Source organism: Mytilus edulis, chromosome 4, assembly GCF_963676685.1.
Source record: "Mytilus edulis chromosome 4, xbMytEdul2.2, whole genome shotgun sequence".
Taxonomy (NCBI): Eukaryota; Metazoa; Mollusca; class Bivalvia; order Mytilida; family Mytilidae; genus Mytilus; species Mytilus edulis.
The window spans coordinates 94,989,251-95,013,390 of record NC_092347.1 but is presented as its reverse complement, the minus strand read 5'-3'; the positions used below and the strand labels follow the sequence as shown (position 1 = coordinate 95,013,390).

General features: G+C 33.4%; 1 protein-coding gene across 20 annotated transcripts in view; it reads left to right on the top strand.

Moving 5' to 3' along the window:
- Positions 1 to 24,140, top strand: part of LOC139521109 (nucleolysin TIAR-like) — a 93,068-nt gene that overhangs the window by 6,617 nt on the left and 62,311 nt on the right. For 5 of the 20 annotated variants that reach the window (XR_011663996.1, XR_011663995.1, XM_071314395.1 and 2 more), the window contains exons 3-4: positions 4,440 to 4,475; positions 6,324 to 6,419. Coding sequence is in view for 13 of the 20 variants with exons in the window: in XM_071314395.1 (XP_071170496.1) it covers positions 4,440 to 4,475; positions 6,324 to 6,419 (132 nt within the window). In the remaining 7 variants the exon portion in view is untranslated. Of the gene's footprint in view, positions 1 to 275; positions 422 to 4,439; positions 4,476 to 5,848; positions 5,909 to 6,323; positions 6,420 to 24,140 lie in introns of those variants that run through there. The other 15 variants (XR_011664002.1, XR_011664001.1, XM_071314404.1 and 12 more) reach the window with 7 other exon arrangements.

Sequence of the window (24,140 nt, the reverse complement as noted above, 5' to 3'; positions counted from 1 at the left end):
TAAAATGTTGGCATTTAATATTGATCAGTTCGGTTGATTTGATATGACAAATGTGACATTCGTAGAGAGAGGTATGTTGTCTACTGCAGTCATGTGATGTTTTAGATGTAACTAGCAATGTTCAAATCTAACAGAATAAAACATGAAAAAATTGATAATGTACATTTAATAACAGGATATTTATTGTGGGCAATAAACGTTAGGTTCCCTAGCGTGAATTACTAAATGTCACCAATTATCCTGTTAACAAATTGCTTTTAGTAAAAGTCCACCAGTAATCGTTTGTTATGAGTCAGTGTCCTTGGCAGTTGTGTTGTCGTATAGACCTGTAGGAATGGATAATCTGGTTTTACTTGCCCCTGTTTACAATCCCCAACCACAGCTGTCATTAGCCTATGGGGGACAGGATCTTTACTGTGTGGTAGGAACTTTTTCAATTGTTTCTGGTAGTTTGTTTCAACATTTTTTTTATGAATTCAATTTGGAAGTAAACTTTGTTTAAAAACTTACATTTGAATTGTAGTATGCTCATTTTGAAATATTGATTTGTGTACTAGTTTTACCAGATTTGACCATAAAAAGTTCACTGCTTTTGAAAGAATTGCAAAGGGAATTTCATTTTCTCCCTGATGTGACCCTAGTGACAATTCTTATAAATGTCAAAGTCCAGAATGACATTGCATGTACATCTTCAAACATCATAATATATTGATATTTCTATAGAATTTTTTCCAGAATGATGGTGATATTATAAAAACTTTCATGTATACATGTATTTATACTGATGTATTAGATGATTAAAGACTATAATCAATGACTTATTTAAGTCAAGTTCAATGGTGTCCAGCAGTAATTGTATATACCTTTCTTGATATCAGACTGAAGGTCTGTGATGACAAAAATGTGTCAAATTTCAAATTTTCAAACGTTTACCAGCCTGTCATTGAAGCATTGATTTGAAAGCTTTGTTGACCTACATAAGGGACACATGATTCATTAAAGATAGCATTTCCTGATAAAAACATTAAAAAAGGTTATTATGGAAATGCTTCCTCGATCTCTTGACCATATAAAAATACCCATGTGACTAACATTTGTGGAACAGGTTTTAATTTGGTCTCAATCACAAAAACACTGAATTTACTGAAAAGCACTCAACTTTTTGTGTTGTTTTAACTTATTTTCATCTGGATCCATACCTCTGCTAATGGACTAGTAGTCCCCATGTGTTCTGTCAGGGAAATCAGCTTATTTAGTAGCCAGTGCTATTGTACTGACATATTTCATAACACAACTTTAACACGTTTAAATTCTCTGTAGACAATTTTAGAAATTATTAAGAAACTATGATTCCAACTGCCTCAGGCAAAGTTGACCTTAAAGCTTGAGTTTATATCCTTTCTTTGTGGTCTCTGAAGGTTAGCTGGATCTTCACCTTATAGATTTGTTTTAATGCCTTTTGATATTTTGGATTTGAGTGTTCCTTTGAGACATCATATTTTTAAGCCATTTCAAAAAAGTAAAATCACAAAAATACTGAACTCAGAGGAAAATCTAATCATAAGTCCATAATCACATGGCAAAATATACATATAGTGTTTTCATATAAAAGTACCAGGGTCAATTAACCATATGGTATTTTGACCACACACAGGTTCGATTTTCAAGGGGTTTGAAATACATATGACACCAATATTATATATATTGAGCTTGAATGCAAATATACAGTCATATCTGTCTGAAAAGTTGATTTTTGTTGAGTTTTGCTAGCTATGTCTGAAGCTACTTGTGTGAGTCATAATTGAGTATAACTGAAGTATTCCATTGTTGTTGGATAAAAGCATGTTGACTATTAGAATTTAGATATAATAAATGCATGGTAAAGCTGTGGACACAGCTTCTAGAACGCAAAGTATAATTTCAGACCCACCTATCAGGAAGGATGATATACATCCAAACTGTACTGTAATTGTACACAAATGTTGTAGTAAAATTGATTTGAAAATTAGATGAATTTGTTCTTTTAGTAAGTTGGTTCTTTTTTATGATACTGGGACCTATATAGGAAGAATTGGATCAAAGACCAACATTTATGGATTCAAATTTGCTTTACCTAATGAAAGGTCCAGGACTAATTCAATTTTCAAATGAAAAGAGCTCCTTTAAAATCAACAGTATGGTATAAAGCATCAGTGTATTTTTTTTTAAGATTGAGGATCTTTGAATTTTGTATTGTAATTCAACGATGAAAAGCCCCCTCCCCAAAAAGACTGGTATAGAACCTTTGACCCAGACTAATGTAAACACCTGAACATCTATATACTATTAAACGAGAAGACCTCATTTTGTGTGTCGCTTCTCTTCCTCCCACAATAAATTGATCATCATGCCTCTGTGTTCTATAGGTACCATGCATAGTCGCATTAGTCATCCAATCTTATGACTATTCAGTTTGGGTTATTTTGGAAGAAAAACGAAAATAAAGGCGTCCGGATAGTCACTACTTCATCAGACCGACTTTTATGTCAGACATGACTACCGGTTTTAACATTGAGAACCAATTGTATGATCGATAACAAAAATGAAAAATAAATAAGCCAATCACAGTGTTGTCCATATCGTGGTTTTTAGATCGTAAGAACCACTACTATTAACATTTATCTGCATGTGTAATATGATTAAAATACTATTAAAATATATATAGACTCTATATAATATAGCAGTGATCGCCATGGAGATGAAACTTAGAGAATTGATAGTTAATAGAAAATTAAATAAACTCATAAATATTTATGAAATAGATACGTATGTTCATAGCAGAGCTTTAAAATATTATCCTGTCTCCATGTACCTATATGACTTTTGATATCATTTCTTAAATTCTCCAGACATAAAATCTTTTACAAAAATTCAGCTAACATACTTTCAACCAAGCTTAAAATGTCCCCGATTTCGCTTTAAAGTCAAACAGGACTTCCGGTTTTGAACTTAATCATAAATTTCATAAGATTACTTGGGGACAGGACAATAATTATCGTGTTGATAGAGACTCTCTTTATAATATAGCAGTGTCTGCCTGAGAGAAGAAACTTGAAATTGATAGTTTATAGCAAGTACAGTTTATTTATAGGATACGTATGTTCATAGAATACAGAAACGCGAAAATAATGGAATTTAATAGAAACAAAAAAATAACCGGGACTTTGGAAACAAGGGAAAGGGCTGAAACTGTTTCCAAGTACCTATGAATTTTGATACCTTTTCTGAAATTCTCCAGACATGATCTCTTTTACTGAAATTCTCCAGGCACAAAATCTTTAACAAAAAATCTCCCTACAACAGTTTACATACTTAGAGGTGTGTTCTAGTATATTATTTTGAAAGCATATTGCACTTGTCAGTCTGAGTCAAATGTGGATCCAACAACAGTAATTAAGAATGTAGAAATTCATGATATTCATTGTCATCATACTTACTTATGTTGTTATTGCAGGAATATATGTTTTATATGTACATGTGTTTTATGTTTAAGTATTGTCATTTTTATCAAATCAATAAACGCTTGTTCACCAGGATGTTACCAGTTATAAAAGGGCTATCATAGGCCAAACGAAATTAAATCTTCGTCTTTACCTTTTAATGCATTTTGAGTTTCATTTTCATTGTGATTACCATAAACATATTCAACTATTAGGAAAAGCTATAAATACTCTTATTGTTTCTTAGATATACATATATACACAAGATCTGGTAATTTTCTAAAACCTAAACCCTTTGAGGAGTCACAACATTCCTGGAAGAGTGACTGACTAGACCAATTTTGTACTTTACTGAATTTCAACTTACTAAAAGAAACGTCTTCATTTTACTTCAATTGTTTAAACTGATATTTAACAATACTGGACTTTACTTGTTCTGAAACATATTTGAAAAACCATGACTTATGCTTGACAGACCCCAAACTGTACTGGTTCATTGGGACAAAAATAAAGGTCTGAACTGTTGGGCACTGTTCACAGGTTTGAACAAATTGGGTTAGAACTTTTCTCTGAATTGTCAAGTAAAAATCTAAATAGTTATTAAGTTCATTGGTTTATTAAGACTTTTTTCAGGTTTTAACTACTTTTATGTTGCAATTCTGCACTTCGAATTCTGAGACTAATTCTTGGCCAAAAAAACATTTTGAAATTTCAAATTTTCAGGAAGTCCATAATTATTTATTTTATAAAACTTGAACACACAAAATAATATTATATATAAAAACAAGCGCATTCTGTATCTTGTATTTTTTCCAAAATAATTCATCAATTTGTTCAGATAAATAAACTTGCTCATCAATAAATCTAATTTATTTTTAAATATTGAATCGTGCATATACTTGTACTAACAACATACTAGTTTAATACCATAACCACTGGCAATTGTTGATTTTATTCCAGACTATGACCAATGCCAGAGGGGATCCAGCTGCAGAAGTAGGTCCTATTTCATTATCTTATATTACATGGCTCAACCACTGTATAATGTTTATAGATTTTCACTTAAATTCTTTCAAGTTCAAATTAGATTAATCAAAGAAGCAGTGTACATGTAGCTAAAAATCATGTGCTCATTGTAGACCGTATCAAAATTTAAAGTATATGTAGCTAAAAATTAAATTATAGATGGAACCAAAATCTGACTTTCAAAATGGGTAAAGTTTTGTGTTTTGCTAGGATAGGGGGTTCTGCTTTTAGAAAGTATTTTATCTGAGGTGGTCTATAAATTTAGTTCTAAATATACTTCCACAAATGAAAGTATGAGAGATGAGTTATAGGGTAGAGTCTATCATAGAGATTAACAATTGAAGATTATTTAGATATTGTTCTCTGACCAAGCATGTAACACCAACCAAATGTTCTGACAAATTGCATTTATGGTTCTGTGTCAAAGGTCGGATAGAGAAGTCGGGAAATTTACTTTACTTTTTAAGATGAACATTCTAAAAGATTAACAACGTCAATTGAAAGATATGACATAAAAGCTTTTGAAATGAGGTTCTGTTAGGAAAAACTAGAGGATTTACTGAGATCTTTAAACATTGCATGGTTCATTCAGCCTATTAAAAATAGTAATCATATCAAACAAGAGTTATTGCTCTTTGTAAGTTAATGGAGGTAAAAATACCAAAATGAAAATGATACATGTCTAAAGTAAAGAAGAAAAAAGCTCTGTTCTTATGATTGAACAGAGTTTTACAGATCTATATATTGTTACTGATTTTGCATTTAGAAGTTAGTAGCTCATGATCAGTGGTAGCTCGTGGAGTTACTTATGTCTTGGTATAAATATTTACATCAGTTGTGATAAAAACAGTAAGTATATTGTATCCATAAGCCCTATTTAAACAGTTTCTCAGGAAACTGAGAAAGGTGGCAGAACAGCCTACAAACCACTAAATACATCACAAACGTTACCTTCCATTTAAAGATTGACAGTTACCCATCAAAATGTGAAAATAAAGGTAAGTTTTCAATGAAATAGGGATCTCCTCTGACCTACCACTGAAATGTTATTGTATTATATAAAGTAATGTACAGCTCTTATTTGTTAGTTTGATTTGTTTTATTTCAAAATTGGTAGTTATCTGACAGTTTTAAATCTGTTGTAAAATATCAGTTTGAAGAAATTTTGAAATGAAAAAGTGTTACGCTCTTGCAAAGAGATTTTATCAACAGAGAGTTGAGAAGAGGCATATCTACAAAAATTCAATTAAAAATAAAGCAGGCATCACCAGGTAAGACCATTTTCTTTACTTTTTGAATTTTTTAACATTTGACTGCAAACATTTTGAAAACTTGTCTTTAAGGTTGGCTGAAGAAGTCCAAAGCCAGACATCACAAGTATCAGGTCTGATGACAAGTCGTGGGTATGGACTTTTTGTTTTTATACATTATATAGTCCATTTCTGATTTGTACACTTATAGTTTGCTGTTAATAAACAGGCAAACAATTATAACAGTTGTCAACATGATTTTTAGGGAATATACATGCAAAATTCACACTTCTGACAAATTTGTTAAATTGGCACATGTTTATGGCTTAAATTTTCTGCTTTTCTTTCTAATTTGTATAATGTCCATCTTAAATCTTTTTGGAGTCTTTTTTGTTTCCTTAAGAAACAAAAACATTTCAAATTGACTTGGGAGCTGTACTGTAAATTAGCCTAAATCATTTGGACTTTTTATGGTCAAGTCTACAAAAAATGCAAGATCAGTAAAAAAAAGAAGCTTAAAACATTGAATATTCCATTTGAGATTTGAGTAAATTTGTGTTTTTTTCAGCCTGGTGCAGACCCTTACTGCTTTGTTGAATTCTATGAACATAAAGATGCTGCCGCTGCTCTATCTGCCATGAATAAAAGAATGTGCATGGGAAGGGTAAGTCACAATGTGTATTATTGTTATTACATTGTCATGAGATTGACGCTTGTTGTTTCACATTCCACAATTGAAAAAAAAAAAATCCCCACAAAACCCAAATACTGATGGCCATATTAACAAATGGACAGGACACTAAGGTGCACAGTTTTGTTATTTTGATGTTCATATATAATCTTTCTAACTTTCAATGATTCTTGAATACACAGTGGTCTAAGTGATATCATAAGTCATTTCAAGAATAACAAGGGTCAATTTTATATACGGTATATATTGAAAAAGTCCATTAAGAAGGGGGTAGAAAACAGGCACCATTCTATTGAGGAAAAATAGTGAGCTATGGATGAAAAGTAGAAAGAACACATTGCATAGAAGGTAGGTTTTTGGGAGTCAGTTTACAGAGGCAGGTAAGTAATTGTATTATATATAACATAAAAGTATCAATATGAATAATAAAATTGTTGATGATTCTGACCAATTACTTTTTATGTCTATTATATAAGAAATAAAATAAATACATTTAACAAGGAAAATTTGTGCAGGGTTGAATGTACGTGTTCACATCTTGTTTATGAGCTGTTTTTCGTAAATGGTAACAATTTCATTAAAAGAACTGGAGTACAAAACTAAGGCTTTGTTTTAATCGTTTAATATTGATTTATCTGAATAAATATTGTTTAAACTAAAACCAATGCTGAAATCACAAAATACAGCATTTTAATGTGGGTCTCATTGGGGTCTAAGCGTGACGCGGATTGCCGATTTTTTTTAATCATGACACATGAAAGTCAAATTATTGTGGCGTGAAAACGGGAAATGAGGTCTTGCGGGACCCGGGAAATGACAAAAAAATGAGAATTGCTTACTTACATAGTGTAAGCGGGATCTGGGAATCTGACAAAACAGTAAGCGGGATCAAGGATCGGAACCCCCCAATGAGACAACTCTTAATTGGTTGAATTTTGAGTGTGGTAATCATACTTAAACTTTTATGCCTGCAAAATCTCGCTTCATGGACGACTAGAAAGGTTAATCAAGACACCTGTAGAGAACTACCGGTATATATATTATGCAAGGATAGTCGTTGACTTTGCCAAGCATGATAAAGTAATATTGAAATGACACTAGTTATGCAATACTTTTCGAGTCCACAAAATAAGAAATGTCATAGACAACCTGCAATGAATCATATATTTTAATAAAATATTAAATATTTCAACAGTTTCCATCTGACTAAAACGTTGATGATGGCCCGCGGTTTCAAGATGAGGAAGCAGGGAATTTATCAAAGTTAAATGCATCAACAGTAATAGAAGTCTTAGGGTTTTATCATTAACTATTTATGGGTAATGTGTGGATCTTAACGCCTCAAACATTAGAATCACACTATTTATATTGTATTATTGCATGTTGGAAATACATTCTCACCCTATTTTTACATATTTAGAGATTTTTGTTATCCATTTTCATAGCGAGCAATAATTTTATACCCTTTGTGGTTTGTTTATTTTTGGTTGAGGAAAAACATGGTACATGTATTGATACTTGATCGTACTGAATCAATTAAACTTCAATCTATCTGTAAATTATCAGACTGCGTTTTGCAAAATCAAATGTTGAATCTATGAACTGCAGAAAAACATTGTAAATGAACCTTTTCATGGCTTATACAGACAGCCTTAATAGGACAGAATATTAAAAAAAATAGCAAAACTATACATAAATTCATGACTATTTGACTTGCATATATTTAAAAATATTTACAAAGTAAGTGTATTAATTCACTGGCAAAACATGATTATGGGTGATACAAACTTTTGTTATGCTAATTTAGCCTGTGTCGCAAAGGCTTGGTAAATATAAATGCTACTTGAAAGCCTTTTTTTCAAGCTGAAAGAAGTTGAATTATATTGATGATCATAGTTCTTTTTAGAAAAAGATGACTTTAAGTACATGGCCAAAAGTATTTGTCACTTGCGATTTTCCCTACATATTTTCACACTCCATATAATAACTTTATCATAAGCCTCAAAACCTGCTATCTCTATTCTTCCTATTTATATTTAATTTTTGTTCATTATCTCAATGAACTAATATGACTATCTTAACGAAATACAAGGAAATACAACTTTAAAGGTGCACAAAATATGTCCAATACAATTCCCTGTAGACATTTCAGCTAACAGCATTGTTCATAAGTCATGTTTTATATGCCATCAAATGCTGCAAAGTTCAACAAGACTGTAGATTGTAGAATTAATAATTTAAGTACAATAAATTGCCCTGAGCTGTCTTAACTTTAGAAAAATAGATTAAACACATCAATCTTCCCTTTGAATGGAAAGAGAAAGCAAACAAAGACATCATTATTATTGAGGCATATTGCAGCTAATGTACAATTACCTTTTCAAGTAGTGCATACATCTACATCATTTGGTCTGGTGTGGGGAGGTGTCTTATTGGCAACGGTACCTTGGTCTGGTGTCGGGAGGTGTCTTATTGGCAATGGTACCCCATCTTATTGTTCTACATCATTTGGTCTGGTGTCGGGTCTTATTGGCAATGGTACCCCATCTGGTGTCGGGAGGTGTCTTATTGGCAATGGTACCTTGGTCTGGTGTCGGGAGGTGTCTTATTGGCAATGGTGCCCATCTTATTGTAATATAGGATATCTTTCTTATACTCTTGAGTTGGGTAAAATAGCAACCTTGATACATGCTTCTTATAGTGGGGTTAAATATGCTCTTTTGGATCCTTAAGTGTTGAGCTAGATACCTAAATATGTACCAAAGAGGTTACATGTGGTGAGCTTTGTACTTTAAACATGTGTCCTACTGGGGATACATGTGCTGGATCTCTAAGCATAAGTCCAAATTCAAGTGATACCATTGGGACAACTAACCAGTATTGATGTATATGCCTTAAGTTTATATTTTATTCTAAGGACTTGCATAATGAAATGAAAGATCTGTATGAGCATCTTTAACATGTATTTTTTACAAATATGTGAATATTATTTCCATTAGTTTATATTGACAGTTATGGTCTCTGTCCCAGCTCAGACCTGGTTTTTATGCATACAGATTATAATAAGCAAGCATGGAATTCATGAACATCCAGTACAATTTCTGTATTTAAACATATTTCTGCTTACAAGTTTTCCATGTATTGTCTAGATCTGATATGGTTAAATTGAAAGTAGAAACATGTAATTCACAGTTATCTTAAAGGTTATGCAAAGTTACAGCATGTTCTGTGATAGAACTAACATTTTTTTTCACAACAAAATGAAATTACTTGTTAAGAATCCAGTATAAAGCCTGTATATAGGTTCTTTCTACAACGATTGTTTATTAGGGCTGAAGCTTGGATGTTAGTAATCCCTCATAATTAAACAAGACCAATGACAAGTTTCTCCTGTGATTCAGGCAAAGAAACAGATGGGATTTTCATGTCTTTGTGTCAGAGACGGCCATTGTTTGATGCAGTAAAAAGCTTAGAGTTATATATTGATTAAGTTGGCATGTTGTATTAAAATTCCACTTTTTTCCATAGCTAACCTTTCATGCTATATTATATTCCTATCAACTCAGCAGGATTGTTAAATTAACTTTAATGGCCACACAGTTGTGTTGCTTGTATACTTATTTTTAATGTGAAATGAACTTTGTTGGTCTGCATAAGGTAAAAATTCCAACAGAAATCTACTTCACACATAACTCAGTCAGTCCTACATTGTTATACATATAAAGTGCATGTATACTGACTTTTGTTGATTTCACTAGAACTGAGGTTACACATTTTACTAGCATGAGTATTAATGTTTGTTGAAGTATGAACTTATTCTTTTAAAAAGATATTACTGACAGATAATTTACTCTTTATTGGTCTTACTTTTGTTGGAAAAGTTTTATGGCATATAATTTGGGTGGGTGTATAGATCCAGTTTCTATTTTAGGATTTTTATATATCTAGAAAAAAATGCTTCTTTATATAATGTTCATTTTTGACCATCAAATTTTCCATTTATAAATGCTAAGCTGCAATAACCAGAAAAAACCTTGATGATAGTCCACTAATGTTACAGCACTGTTCCAGGGAAGAAAAAAGGTGGGAAGGTTAGGGGATGCTTAGCAAGCATTTTTACCCTACCACTTCTTGTGCCTGTCCCAAGCCCTTGGTTGCTGTACTTAGTTTTTTTTATTTCTCTTTGAATTGCTCCTGCAAACTAAGTTTTATGGGAGTATATAGTAATTGCCAAGCCCATCTGTCTGTGTATGTGTCCATGTGCCTTGTAAACGCAACTCCTCATAAATTGTTTGATGGATAGAGATGAAACTTTACACAGTTGCAGAACACTTCCTTAGGATGTAAAGCTTAAAAGGAATATAATCCTGGTCCCACATGTAAAAGGGGAGATTATCAATCTATTTCCTCAGTTTTTCAATTTGTGAAAATAGTCTCTCTTAAGTAAAACTCCTTCTTTTGTCATTTGTGGCAGGCTTCAAGTTGGAATTAAAAACCTGATAGTTTATGTATATATGATTTACCTTTGAAGACCTCTACAGACATTGATCTATATAGATGGTGAACGAGTGGGACTTTTAATGTGAATACTACATACCTATTGTCTGAATAGTTGGATATTTATTGACTCGATTCCTAACTCTAAATTATGGCACGACTTGAAAAGAGATATCAAAAAGTAGACTATAGGGAATTAAGGAAACATTGAGAATAAGAGTTGGATTTTAGAAAATGTCTTTTGTTTTCATGTTAAGTGGTAATTCTTGAAGACACGGTTTGAATGACAATTTATTGTAAGGCTGCAGTTCGTGAACAACTAATTCTGTAATGACTGAAACGATAGTCCTCAAACACATCTGTTGGAAGGCTGAATATGACATTTCTCATTACGTATTCCTTGTTTGCTTTGAAAAGTGCAGAAATCTGCAAGATACAAGAATAATTAGGAGTAATTTTTTTTTGTATTTATATAAGAGATTTTCCTATTAGCATCCTTATCTTTGAACATGTGACCTAAGTGCCAATAATTGGTATTAAAATGTCAATGAGTACTTTTGTATAATTATGAATCATTTGAAATGGTTAACATATTTTACAAAGCTTGTTTGATGACTTGAAAGATCCAGTTGGCATGGCAGTTAGTCAATGTACTCTTTGTCAACTATGTGGAAAGATAGCTGGCCAGTGAGCAAAACAATGGGGACAGAGTGCCATTTTTCATCTTTCTGGCAAGAGAGCTTGAGAGTGTACTAATAATTCAGGAAGTGAAGCAGCTAAACCATGGCATGTTAATTAGGTCTTGCTGATCCAAGGTACATAGACACTGGTCAATTAACTATTGGTGATCCATTGGTGAAAACATGCTTGTCAATTAGGTCTTGCTGATTCAAGGTACAAAGACACTTGTCAATGAACTATTGGTGATCCATTGGTGAAAACATGCTTGTCAATTAGGCCTTGCTGATCCAAGGTACATAGACACTGGTCAATTAACTATTGGTGATCTATTGGTGAAAACATGCTTGTCAATTAGGTCTTGCTGATTCAAGGTACAAAGACACTTGTCAATGAACTATTGGTGATCCATTGGTGAAAACATGCTTGTCAATTAGGTCTTGCTGATTCAAGGTACAAAGACACTGGTCAATGAACTATTGTTATCCATTGGTGAAAACTGGCTGGTCAATTAAGTCTTGCTGATCCAAGGTACAAAGACACTGGTCAATGAACTATTGGTGATCCATTGGTGAAAACATGCTTGTCAATTAGGTCCTGCGGATTCAAGGTACAAAGACACTGGTCAATGAACTATTGGTGATCCATTGGTGAAAACTGGCTGGTCAATTAAGTCTTGCTGATTCAAGGTACAAAGACACTTGTCAATGAACTATTGGTGATCCATTGGTGAAAACATGCTTGTCAATTAGGTCTTGCTGATTAAAGGTACAAAGACACTTGTCAATGAACTATTGTTATCCATTGGTGAAAACTGTCTGGTCAATTAAGTCTTGCTGATTCAAGGTACAAAGACACTTGTCAATGAACTATTGGTGATCCATTGGTGAAAACATGCTTGTCAATTAGGCCTTGCTGATTCAAGGTACAAAGACACTGGTCAATGAACTATTGTTATCCATTGGTGAAAACTGGCTGGTCAATTAAGTTTTGCTGAACTAAGGTACAAAGACACTGGTCAATGAACTATTGTTATCCAATGGTGAAAACTGGCTGGTCAATTAAGTCTTGCTGATCAAAGCTACAAAGACACTTGTCAATGAACTATTGTTATCCATGGGTGAAAACTGTCTGGTCAATTAAGTCTTGCTGATCAAAGGTACAAAGACACTGGTCAAGGAACGATTGTTATCCAATGGTGAAAACTGGCTGGATAATTAATTCTTGCTGATCCAAGGTACAAAGACACTTGTCAATGAACTTTTGGTGATTCATTGGTGAAAACTTGCTGGTCAATTAAGTCATGCTGATCCAAGGTACAAAAAACACTGGTCAATGAACTGTTGGTGATCCATGGGTGAAAACTTGCTGGTCAATTAAGTCATGTTGATCCAAGGTACAAAGACACTGGTCAATGAACTATTGGTGATCCATTGGTGAAAACTTGCTGGTCAATAAAGTCATGTTGATCCAAGGTACAAAAACACTGGTCAATGAACTATTGGTGATCCATTGGTGAAAACTTGCTGGTCAATTAAGTCATGTTGATCCAAGGTACAAAAACACTGGTCAATGAACTATTGGTGATCCATTGGTGAAAACTTGATGGTCAATTAATTCTTGCTGATCCAAGGTACAAAGACACTTGTCAATGAACTATTGGTTATCCAAGTGGGAACAATTGCTTGTCAATGTAGACTTTGTGATCCAAGGTACAAAGAAACTGGTCTACTGGGCAAAGTAACTGGGCAATGTACTCTTGGCAGTCTAATTAGTGGAAAAGTGATCCTTGGAGCAAAGTAGCTGGTCAGTGTACTTTTGGTTTTCAAGGAAGCAAAGTCCATTTTCTTTTGTTGGTCCAGTTGGTGAAGGGTTTTTACTAGATCAAACATTTTGAACAAGACTTTTAACTAGACATTCAAATAGATTTTTCCTTCAATAAAGAATTTGCTATACAGGGAACTTGGTTAAACAGTGTTTTTGGCTAATATGCTGGACATGAAATTGACAAATATTTAGAAAAGCTGTTTAACTATCAAAAGTCAAGTTTAAAAAAATGTTTCATGTGATATAAAAAAGAAGATGTGGTATGATTGCCAATGAGACAACTCTCCACAAAAGACCAAAATGACACAAGAGAATTAACAACTATAGGTCACTGTACGGCCTGTTTTGAGAATATATTTTTACTATTTTTTTCAAATAACGATTAGGCTGAATAAATGAAAATATGAATAATTAATTACTGTATTTGCAGCCGTAATGAATCGGGAAAATTTCAGGTAATGATAAAAAGATTATGAATTGATTTTTGCATCCTGAACAAAAAACGCATAATATTTATCAACTGATTGTTGTCAACAAAATTCATTACAAATTATTGAGGCATTAATTCTTGTTGTAATGGGAATTACATTTAACAGATGAAACAGGATCATTATTTGGTGTTCTGCTTCTATTGCTTTTCTATTCTCTTTGAAATTGGTGTTTTGTGGAATAGGATGGTTTTAATCTGTGATCTCACATGATTAGGATTGAGAAAAACAAGTAATGCAAATAAAAGGAAAAAAAAGAAAGAAAATGCTTACAGATGAAATTTTTTGAAATTTTATATGGACAGTGATTTTCCAGATAATTTTCATTACCATTCAATTGTTACCAGAAGCACATCTGTGGAAAAATGGTTCAGAAAAGGGAAAAACTTTATGTTCTAGAACATTCTGATGCCCTTGATTAATTAAGACCCCCTGCTTTCAGAAGTGGATTTTTTTTTATTGTTCCCTATATATTATTATAGAGTCCCTTGCATTTATACACCCACATTCACAAAGTTTTACTTGCAACATATTCTTTTGCACTTGTACATATTATTTCATTTCTTGATCTGAATTATTTTGAGGCTTTCTATGGCATGACCTGGACTGTGTCATATCAGCTCAGTACAATACGCTGAGTAATACCACCATTGATTCTCCCCTATTAATCTTTGTTAAATTGGCTAGGATTTGGTGGATAACACCTTGCATGTGTCTTTGTTTCTTTCTTCAAGCATTAGTCATGTTTCTGTTCTAGTTTCAGCCGAGTAATAAACTTTGGTGGATATTACACCTTACAGAAAGCAATGTTTCTTTCCTCATACATTGGTCATGTTTCTGTTCTAGTTTCAGCCGAGTGGTAAGCTTTGGTGGATATTACACCTTACAGAAAGCAATGTTTCTTTCCTCATACATTGTTCATGTTTCTGTTCTAGTTTCAGCCGAGTGGTAAGCTTTGGTGATATTACACCTTACAGAAAGCAATGTTTCTTACCTCATACATTGTTCATGTTTCTGTTCTAGTTTCAGCCGAGTGGTAAGCTTTGGTGATATTACACCTTACAGAAAGCAATGTTTCTTACCTCATACATTGTTCATGTTTCTGTTCTAGTTTCAGCCGAGTGGTAAGCTTTGGTGATATTACACCTTACAGAAAGCAATGTTTCTTTCCTCATACATTGGTCATGTTTCTGTTCTAGTTTCAGCCGAGTGTTTAGCTTTGGTGGTATTACACCTTACAGAAAGCAATGTTTCTTTCCTCATATATTGGTCATGTTTCTGTTCTAGTTTCTGCCGAGTGGTAAGCTTTGGTGGTATTACACCTTACAGAAAGCAATGTTTCTTTCCTCATACATTGGTCATGTTTCTGTTCTAGTTTCAGCCGAGTGTTTAGCTTTGTTGGTATTACACCTTACAGAAAGCAATATTTCTTTCCTCATACATTGGTCATGTTTCTGTTCTAGTTTCAGCCGAGTGTTTAGCTTTGGTGGTATTACACCTTACAGAATGCAATGTTTCTTTCCTCATACATTGGTCATGTTTCTGTTCTAGTTTAAGCCGAGTGTTAAGCTTTGGTGATATTTCACCTTACAGAAAGCAATGTTTCTTTCCTCATACATTGGTCATGTTTCTGTTCTAGTTTCAGCCGAGTGTTTAGCTTTGGTGATATTACACCTTACAGAAAGTAATGTTTCTTTCCTCATACATTGGTCATGTTTCTGTTCTAGTTTAAGCCGAGTGTTTAGCTTTGTTGGTATTACACCTTACAGAAAGCAATATTTATTTCCTCATACATTGGTCATGTTTCTGTTCTAGTTTAAGCCGAGTGTTTAGCTTTGGTGGTATTACACCTTACAGAATGCAATGTTTCTTTCCTCATACATTGGTCATGTTTCTGTTCTAGTTTAAGCCGAGTGTTTAGCTTTGTTGGTATTACACCTTACAGAAAGCAATATTTATTTCCTCATACATTGGTCATGTTTCTGTTCTAGTTTAAGCCGAGTGTTTAGCTTTGGTGGTATTACACCTTACAGAATGCAATATTTATTTCCTCATACATTGGTCATGTTTCTGTTCTAGTTTCAGCCGAGTGTTTAGCTTTGGTGGTATTACACCTTACAGAAAGTAATGTTTCTTTCCTCATACATTGTTCATGTTTCTGTTCTAGTTTCAGCCGAGTGTTAAGCTTTGGTGATATTTCACCTTACAGAAAGCAATGTTTCTTTCCTCATACATTGGTCATGTTTCTGTTCTAGTTTAAGCCGAGTGTTTAGCTTTGGTGGTATTACACCTTACAGAAAGCAATGTTTCTTTCCTCATACATTGGTCATGTTTCTGTTCTAGTTTAAGCCGAGTGGTAAGCTTTGGTGATATTACACCTTACAGAAAGCAATGTTTCTTACCTCATACATTGTTCATGTTTCTGTTCTAGTTTCAGCCGAGTGGTAAGCTTTGGTGATATTACACCTTACAGAAAGCAATGTTTCTTACCTCATACATTGTTCATGTTTCTGTTCTAGTTTCAGCTGAGTGGTAAGCTTTGGTGATATTACACCTTACAGAAAGCAATGTTTCTTTCCTCATACATTGGTCATGTTTCTGTTCTAGTTTCAGCCGAGTGTTTAGCTTTGGTGGTATTACACCTTACAGAAAGCAATGTTTCTTTCCTCATATATTGGTCATGTTTCTGTTCTAGTTTCTGCCGAGTGGTAAGCTTTGGTGGTATTACACCTTACAGAAAGCAATGTTTCTTTCCTCATACATTGGTCATGTTTCTGTTCTAGTTTCAGCCGAGTGTTTAGCTTTGTTGGTATTACACCTTACAGAAAGCAATATTTCTTTCCTCATACATTGGTCATGTTTCTGTTCTAGTTTCAGCCGAGTGTTTAGCTTTGGTGGTATTACACCTTACAGAATGCAATGTTTCTTTCCTCATACATTGGTCATGTTTCTGTTCTAGTTTAAGCCGAGTGTTAAGCTTTGGTGATATTTCACCTTACAGAAAGCAATGTTTCTTTCCTCATACATTGGTCATGTTTCTGTTCTAGTTTCAGCCGAGTGTTTAGCTTTGGTGATATTACACCTTACAGAAAGTAATGTTTCTTTCCTCATACATTGGTCATGTTTCTGTTCTAGTTTAAGCCGAGTGTTTAGCTTTGTTGGTATTACACCTTACAGAAAGCAATATTTATTTCCTCATACATTGGTCATGTTTCTGTTCTAGTTTAAGCCGAGTGTTTAGCTTTGGTGGTATTACACCTTACAGAATGCAATGTTTCTTTCCTCATACATTGGTCATGTTTCTGTTCTAGTTTAAGCCGAGTGTTTAGCTTTGTTGGTATTACACCTTACAGAAAGCAATATTTATTTCCTCATACATTGGTCATGTTTCTGTTCTAGTTTAAGCCGAGTGTTTAGCTTTGGTGGTATTACACCTTACAGAATGCAATATTTATTTCCTCATACATTGGTCATGTTTCTGTTCTAGTTTCAGCCGAGTGTTTAGCTTTGGTGGTATTACACCTTACAGAAAGTAATGTTTCTTTCCTCATACATTGTTCATGTTTCTGTTCTAGTTTCAGCCGAGTGTTAAGCTTTGGTGATATTTCACCTTACAGAAAGCAATGTTTCTTTCCTCATACATTGGTCATGTTTCTGTTCTAGTTTAAGCCGAGTGTTTAGCTTTGGTGGTATTACACCTTACAGAAAGCAATGTTTCTTTCCTCATACATTGGTCATGTTTCTGTTCTAGTTTAAGCCGAGTGTTTAGCTTTGGTGGTATTACACCTTACAGAAAGTAATGTTTCTTTCCTCATACATTGGTCATGTTTCTGTTCTAGTTTCAGCCGAGTGTTTAGCTTTGGTGGTATTACACCTTACAGAAAGCAATGTTTCTTTCCTCATACATTGGTCATGTTTCTGTTCTAGTTTAAGCCGAGTGTTTAGCTTTGGTGGTATTACACCTTACAGAAAGCAATGTTTCTTTCCTCATACATTGGTCATGTTTCTGTTCTAGTTTAAGCCGAGTGTTTAGCTTTGGTGGTATTACACCTTACAGAAAGCAATGTTTCTTTCCTCATACATTGGTCATGTTTCTGTTCTAGTTTAAGCCGAGTGTTAAGCTTTGGTGGTATTACACCTTACAGAAAGCAATGTTTCTTTCCTCATACATTGGTCATGTTTCTGTTCTAGTTTAAGCCGAGTGTTAAGCTTTGGTGGTATTACACCTTACAGAAAGCAATGTTTCTTTCCTCATACATTGGTCATGTTTCTGTTCTAGTTTAAGCCGAGTGTTTAGCTTTGGTGGTATTACACCTTACAGAAAGCAATGTTTCTTTCCTCATACATTGGTCATGTTTCTGTTCTAGTTTCAGCCAAGTGTTTAGCTTTGGTGGTATTACACCTTACAGAAAGTAATGTTTCTTTCCTCATACATTGGTCATGTTTCTGTTCAAGTTTCAGCCGAGTGTTTAGCTTTGGTGGTATTTCACCTTACAGAAAGCAATGTTTCTTTCCTCATACATTGGTCATGTTTCTGTTCTAGTTTCAGCCAAGTGTTTAGCTTTGGTGGTATTACACCTTACAGAAAGTAATGTTTCTTTCCTCATACATTGGTCATGTTTCTGTTCAAGTTTAAGCCGAGTGTTTAGCTTTGTTGGTATTACACCTTACAGAAAGCAATGTTTCTTTCCTCATACATTGGTCATGTTTCTGTTCTAGTTTAAGCCGAGTGTTTAGCTTTGGTGGTATTACACCTTACAGAAAGCAATGTTTCTTTCCTCATACATTGGTCATGTTTCTGTTCAAGTGTTAGCTGAGTGGTATGCTTTAGTGTTATTACACCTAACAGAAATCTTTGCTGTTCTAGTTTCAGCCGTGGTAAGCTGAGATAAAACGACATAAGGATAATTAAATAACAATAATGATTCAGTCTGTCAGTGACAAAATCACAGCAGATAACTTTCATCCATTATATCTCTATTGTTTCAGGCTACATTAAAATTGTTTTTATAATGACATTACATTTCTCCTGAAAATGTAAATGTGGGTTGATTGCCAACATTGTAGATTTATGTTTGTGTAGTTTCAGGATTTATATCCTTATTTTACCATATAGAACAAGGACTAACAATTATGATATTGAAAAGAGATTAAACTTATTACACTTAAGAGATATAATTATGTCATTTTCTATCCGTTTTCTTTTGTTTATGTTTGGTTATTCTGTTTGATAAACAGAGGTTTATTCATGCAGTTTAAACATAATTAGCGTTTAAACAAAGGGAAGTAATCAGGATTTGGTTGTTGCATGCCTAAGAAAGTGTTTACAAGTAAACTTGGAAGGTTTGACATTATTAATCCGGTGACAGAGATATTATTTTGCTAATGGATGAATGCCTCGGTAATCACTGCCACTTATGTGTAATTATATAAATTAACTCGTCCAGATATTGTGATTTACTATATTTACCGAGCTCGACGGACAAAAGATGACAATAGAATCAATGAAATCATATTGTAGTGGAGGATATTGTTTTAATTTTCAAAACATCCAAAACATGCAAGGGTCTTTTGAACATAGATAGGAATGTTCAACTTTAATGTGTCTCATCTCAGTTGTCATGAGAGCTAATTGTCTTTAAGGTCATTACATGTTAAATTGAAATTATGAAAATAATTAGGATTTCTAAATGTATTGTAATGTATGATTCTAGTCCTGTCATGTTTCATGTTATATTTATTTAAATAAAAGTTCTTTTCCATAATGGTTTACTAATAAACCAATGAGTCAGCATGAATTTCTGACTGACAAAACAAAATATAGTAAGTTTGTGTTTCTTTGTCTGATGTTTATTATTTGGCAAGCAGAAGCAAGCTTATTTAAAACCTTAGAAAGAGTCTTCTTACAAATAATGATAATACTACTAATGATAACACTAGTTACGGTGGTACAAATCTATTATAAAGTCTCTTAGACAATCTTATATATACCCTATCCATTACCCAACATCACTGCCAGGGATAAAAATTAGATATAAAAATGGAATTACCTTCTATTTCTTTAGGGGTACCTGTTCTTTTGGCTGATGGTTTTGACCAGTGTTAGGGTATAAGTAAGGGCTACCCCTTAGTGGCACTTATAAGATACATATGTTTGAGAAATCCTTAAATTAAAGTATAAATCTTTAAGGAGCCTAAAACACTCATATTACAGATTTCTCCCACATATGTATCTTATAAGTGCCACTTCAGTTGACACTGTTTTCGGATGTGACCACTTCAGTTCATCATTCAGGACATTAATAGGTTTTCAGGAAGAAGTTAAGATGCTGCTCCTCCTCAGTGACAAGTTTTCTAATATTTCTTCCCGCATATACTTCATTTGCACCTCATTTATGAAGCTGCTAAATAAATAACAGCCCATTTATGTTTTTCTTTTGTATTTCTTTTATACATTTTGTGATAGATTCTAATTTGGATAGTTATGTGATTGCATGTTTAAGAATTTTACCCATAATAGATTTGATGTGTAATAATTCTCCTAATTAATATAACTATGTGATGGCTTGGAGTGAAAAATTCTTTTTGAAAGTTCACAAGTCAGATTTCTGGTCACTTAATCCTTCATGGTTAAGTTATATAGAACAAACTGTACTAGTCAGGGAACATTTGATAAGATGGTGTTTGTCTCACTAGCAACCTATCAAGACTTACTTGTGCTGTGACTAGAAATAATTGCATCAACAGCTTGCAATGGTCTATTGACTATAAAATTTTGTATGAAGTTGATCAGTGTATGGGTACCACTTATGGTAAGTCTAAGATATTTGTTATGGAGTAGTATAAGCATTTGTATTTCTCATTTCCACATCAGCATTTTTAGTTATGGTCCATTGGGTTTAAAAGATTTGTATGATTAACATGTTAAAAGTGTTGTCATCATTTGCATTATTGAATTGAAATTACATACATATGTGTCAAATTCATTTATTTTTATGCCCCACCTACGATAGTAGAGGGGCATTATGTTTTCTGGTCTGTGCATCTGTTCGTCCGTTCGTCCCACTTTTTGATCAAGGTAGTTTTTGATGAAATTGAAGTCCAATCAACTTGAAACTTAGTACAAATGTTCACTTTGATATAATCTTTCTAATTTTAATGCCAAATTAGAGTTTTGACCGCAATTTCACAGTCCACTGTACATAGAAAATGATAGTACAAGTTTCAGGTTAAAGTTTTTGGTCAAGGTAGTTTTTGATGAAGTTGAAGTCCAATCAACTTGTAACTTAGTATACATGTTCCATATAATATTATCTTTCTAAATTAAGTCTTTTAGAGACATTGTTAAAATAAGATTTATATCATTTTAATCGGATTTTTGTGACAAAAATGTCGGTTATTGAAATGGGGGTGTACGGCGGGCGGGCGGGCCTGCTTGGCGGGTGGGCGGCAATCAAATGTTGTCCGTGCATTATCTCATGAACTGTTCAACCAAAGCTTTTAAAATTGTAATATGTTGTTACTGACAACTAAATGAAGGTCAAGTTCAATAATGGCGATTTTGACTTTTACCGTTCAGGAGTTATGGTTCTTGAAAGATTGAAAAATGGAGTTTCCAGTCGTGTCCGTGCATTTACGCATGAACTGTTCTACCTAAGCTTCCCAAATTTTAATATGTTGTTACTGATGACAAAATGGAGGTCAAGGTCAATAATGACGATTTTGACTTTTACGGTTCAGGAGTTATGGTTCTTGAAAGATTGAAAAATGGAGTTTCCAGTCGTGTCCGTGCATTTACGAATGAACTGTTCTATCAAAGCTTCCCAAATTTTAATATGTTGTTACCGATGACAAAATGGAGGTCAAGTTCAATAATGACGATTTTGACTTTTACTGTTCAGGAGTTATGGTTCTTGAAAGATCGTAAAATGGTGTTTCCATTCACGTTGTTGCACTTACTAATGAACCATTCAATCTAAGCTTTTCAAATTTTAATATGTTGATACTGACTACAAAATGGAGGTCAAATATGATATTGACGATTTTCACTTTCAGCATTCATCAGTTATGGTTCTTGTGATATTGCCAGGACACAAATAAATGTTAATAAATCCGGTTTGCTGTCGTTGTGACAGCCTCTTGTTTGGATTTATATAATTTTTTGTTCAAAATATTTTGAGAACCTTAAGTTAAAATTCAAGACCTGGCATCTTTTGAGTTTTACGTTGTATAATCATGATTACAAAATACATGTCAGTTTAACGATCGTTATTAGATAGAGAGGCCGATAATTCTCAGTTATTTGACAGGCCAGTGGTAAGCATTGTATCAGTTAAGATTTATTAGGCTTAAATTGCTTTAATAATTTATTTCAAATTTGTTTTCTCTTTTATTTATTGTCGCAGGAGCAGGCCTCATACTGAACAAAAAGCTAATACAATTTCAATTAAAAGCAGTAGCATCTAATACCCTGACTGAGTTAATGATTATTAAATTTTCCATGCTGCAAACACCAGGTTTGCATAGTTGATCTGAGAGTCTTCCAATTAACACAGGAGTGTGTGAGGATATGGTCATTTGACTTAAGTCGAGTGCCTGCTTACAGATGAGACAAAGTCATTTATTCTCAGCTTCAGCTGGTAAAAAGGAAGCTAATTTCATTTTTTATTCTTCAGGGTATTTCTGATAATGGATGAGTCTGGGATTAGTTAGTTAAGAAGAAAATTACCTGCCCACAATTGTCTCTGACTATTCTATATAATTTGATATTAACGTTATAAATGTATTTATTTGATCTTTGCTATAATGATAGAGAGTCTGTCATTATTCAGTCATAGATACTGTGTCATATATGAATATATTACAGAATTATGATGTATCGGGATGTTTGTCTGTCACCAATACGACTTACGATGCCACTTTACTTGTTTACAATTTTTCCCAGTTTTTAAAATCTGTTTCTCGCCTGAAGATTTGATTGGACAATCTTGAGTAGTTTTCTATGCTTTGATATATTATCTGTCTGTAGTGTTTACATTTAAGTTGTTCATTGTATAATTTTGCCACTTTGTCAAGTTTTGTTTTGCCATGTATTGACTATAACTGTGATTGTGTTTTTGATATATTACTAGTTTACAACTCGCAACTTTTAAAACAAAAAGACTCCTTTTTCACATTTTTTGTCATGATAGATAAGCTGATTATTCCAAAGTACTCTAAAAGTAAAATAAGTTGAAGTCAAATTTATTAGGGCTAGATATTTTTGGTAATTTTTGGCAATAACAGTGAATGCTGAAATATTTAAAAAAAAAAACAGTCATATTTTCTTTGCTTGAATTTTGTTGTAAAATGCACATGAACTTACAGTAATTTTAGGATTTGCCCAACATAAATATTTGTCTCTTTTGTATCTTAGTCATGATAGTACAAATAGTCCATTCTGAGCTATTTATCATTACAATCAATACAGCGAATGTGGAATATATATTCTATATCCACATTTTGCATGTTTATTAACTGATCAGATCCCTAGTGACAGAGTTATTGAGTCATTGTAGAGAAACAATAAAGTACCCCTATAGTCAGCTCAATAACATCTAAGCATTAAATATTAAAGTCACATTACTGTGTTGCTGTCATAATTAGATTATAACATATTGAAGGGAAGTTTGTAAGTATGCCTGTAGCGGAATTATTTATACTGTAATTGAATATCGTAATGGATTTTTTCACCAGTATACTCTTTTCCAATTGCAATTTAGGGTAGCTAGAGACTTGTTGTTGAGAGTCGTATAGCAGAACTGAATTTTTTAATGCCTCATCTAATTTCAGAAATGATCTGATGAAGTTTGGAGAATATTTAATTTCCCTGGTTACTTTTCTATAATCTAGTCTTGTCTTTATATATACCGGTAGTCTAAATGTTATATTTTTGATTCGTAATATACTTCAGTTTGAATAACAGAATTCTGGTCGCTATGAGACAGCTTCTCAAAAAACACACAAAAACCAAGAAAAACTAGAAAACATCAAGATCCAGAAGGTCAGTCAAACACAGTCTTCATTTGTTAAAAAGTAATAATTGCCCCTGTGGCCACTGTGGTCTGATAAGCCTGTAAACACTGAGGTTGTATCAGCTAATCCAGCCACCAGAGCTCCAGATAAGCTGCGTATTTGCGTGATCACGCAATAAAAATAATAAAAA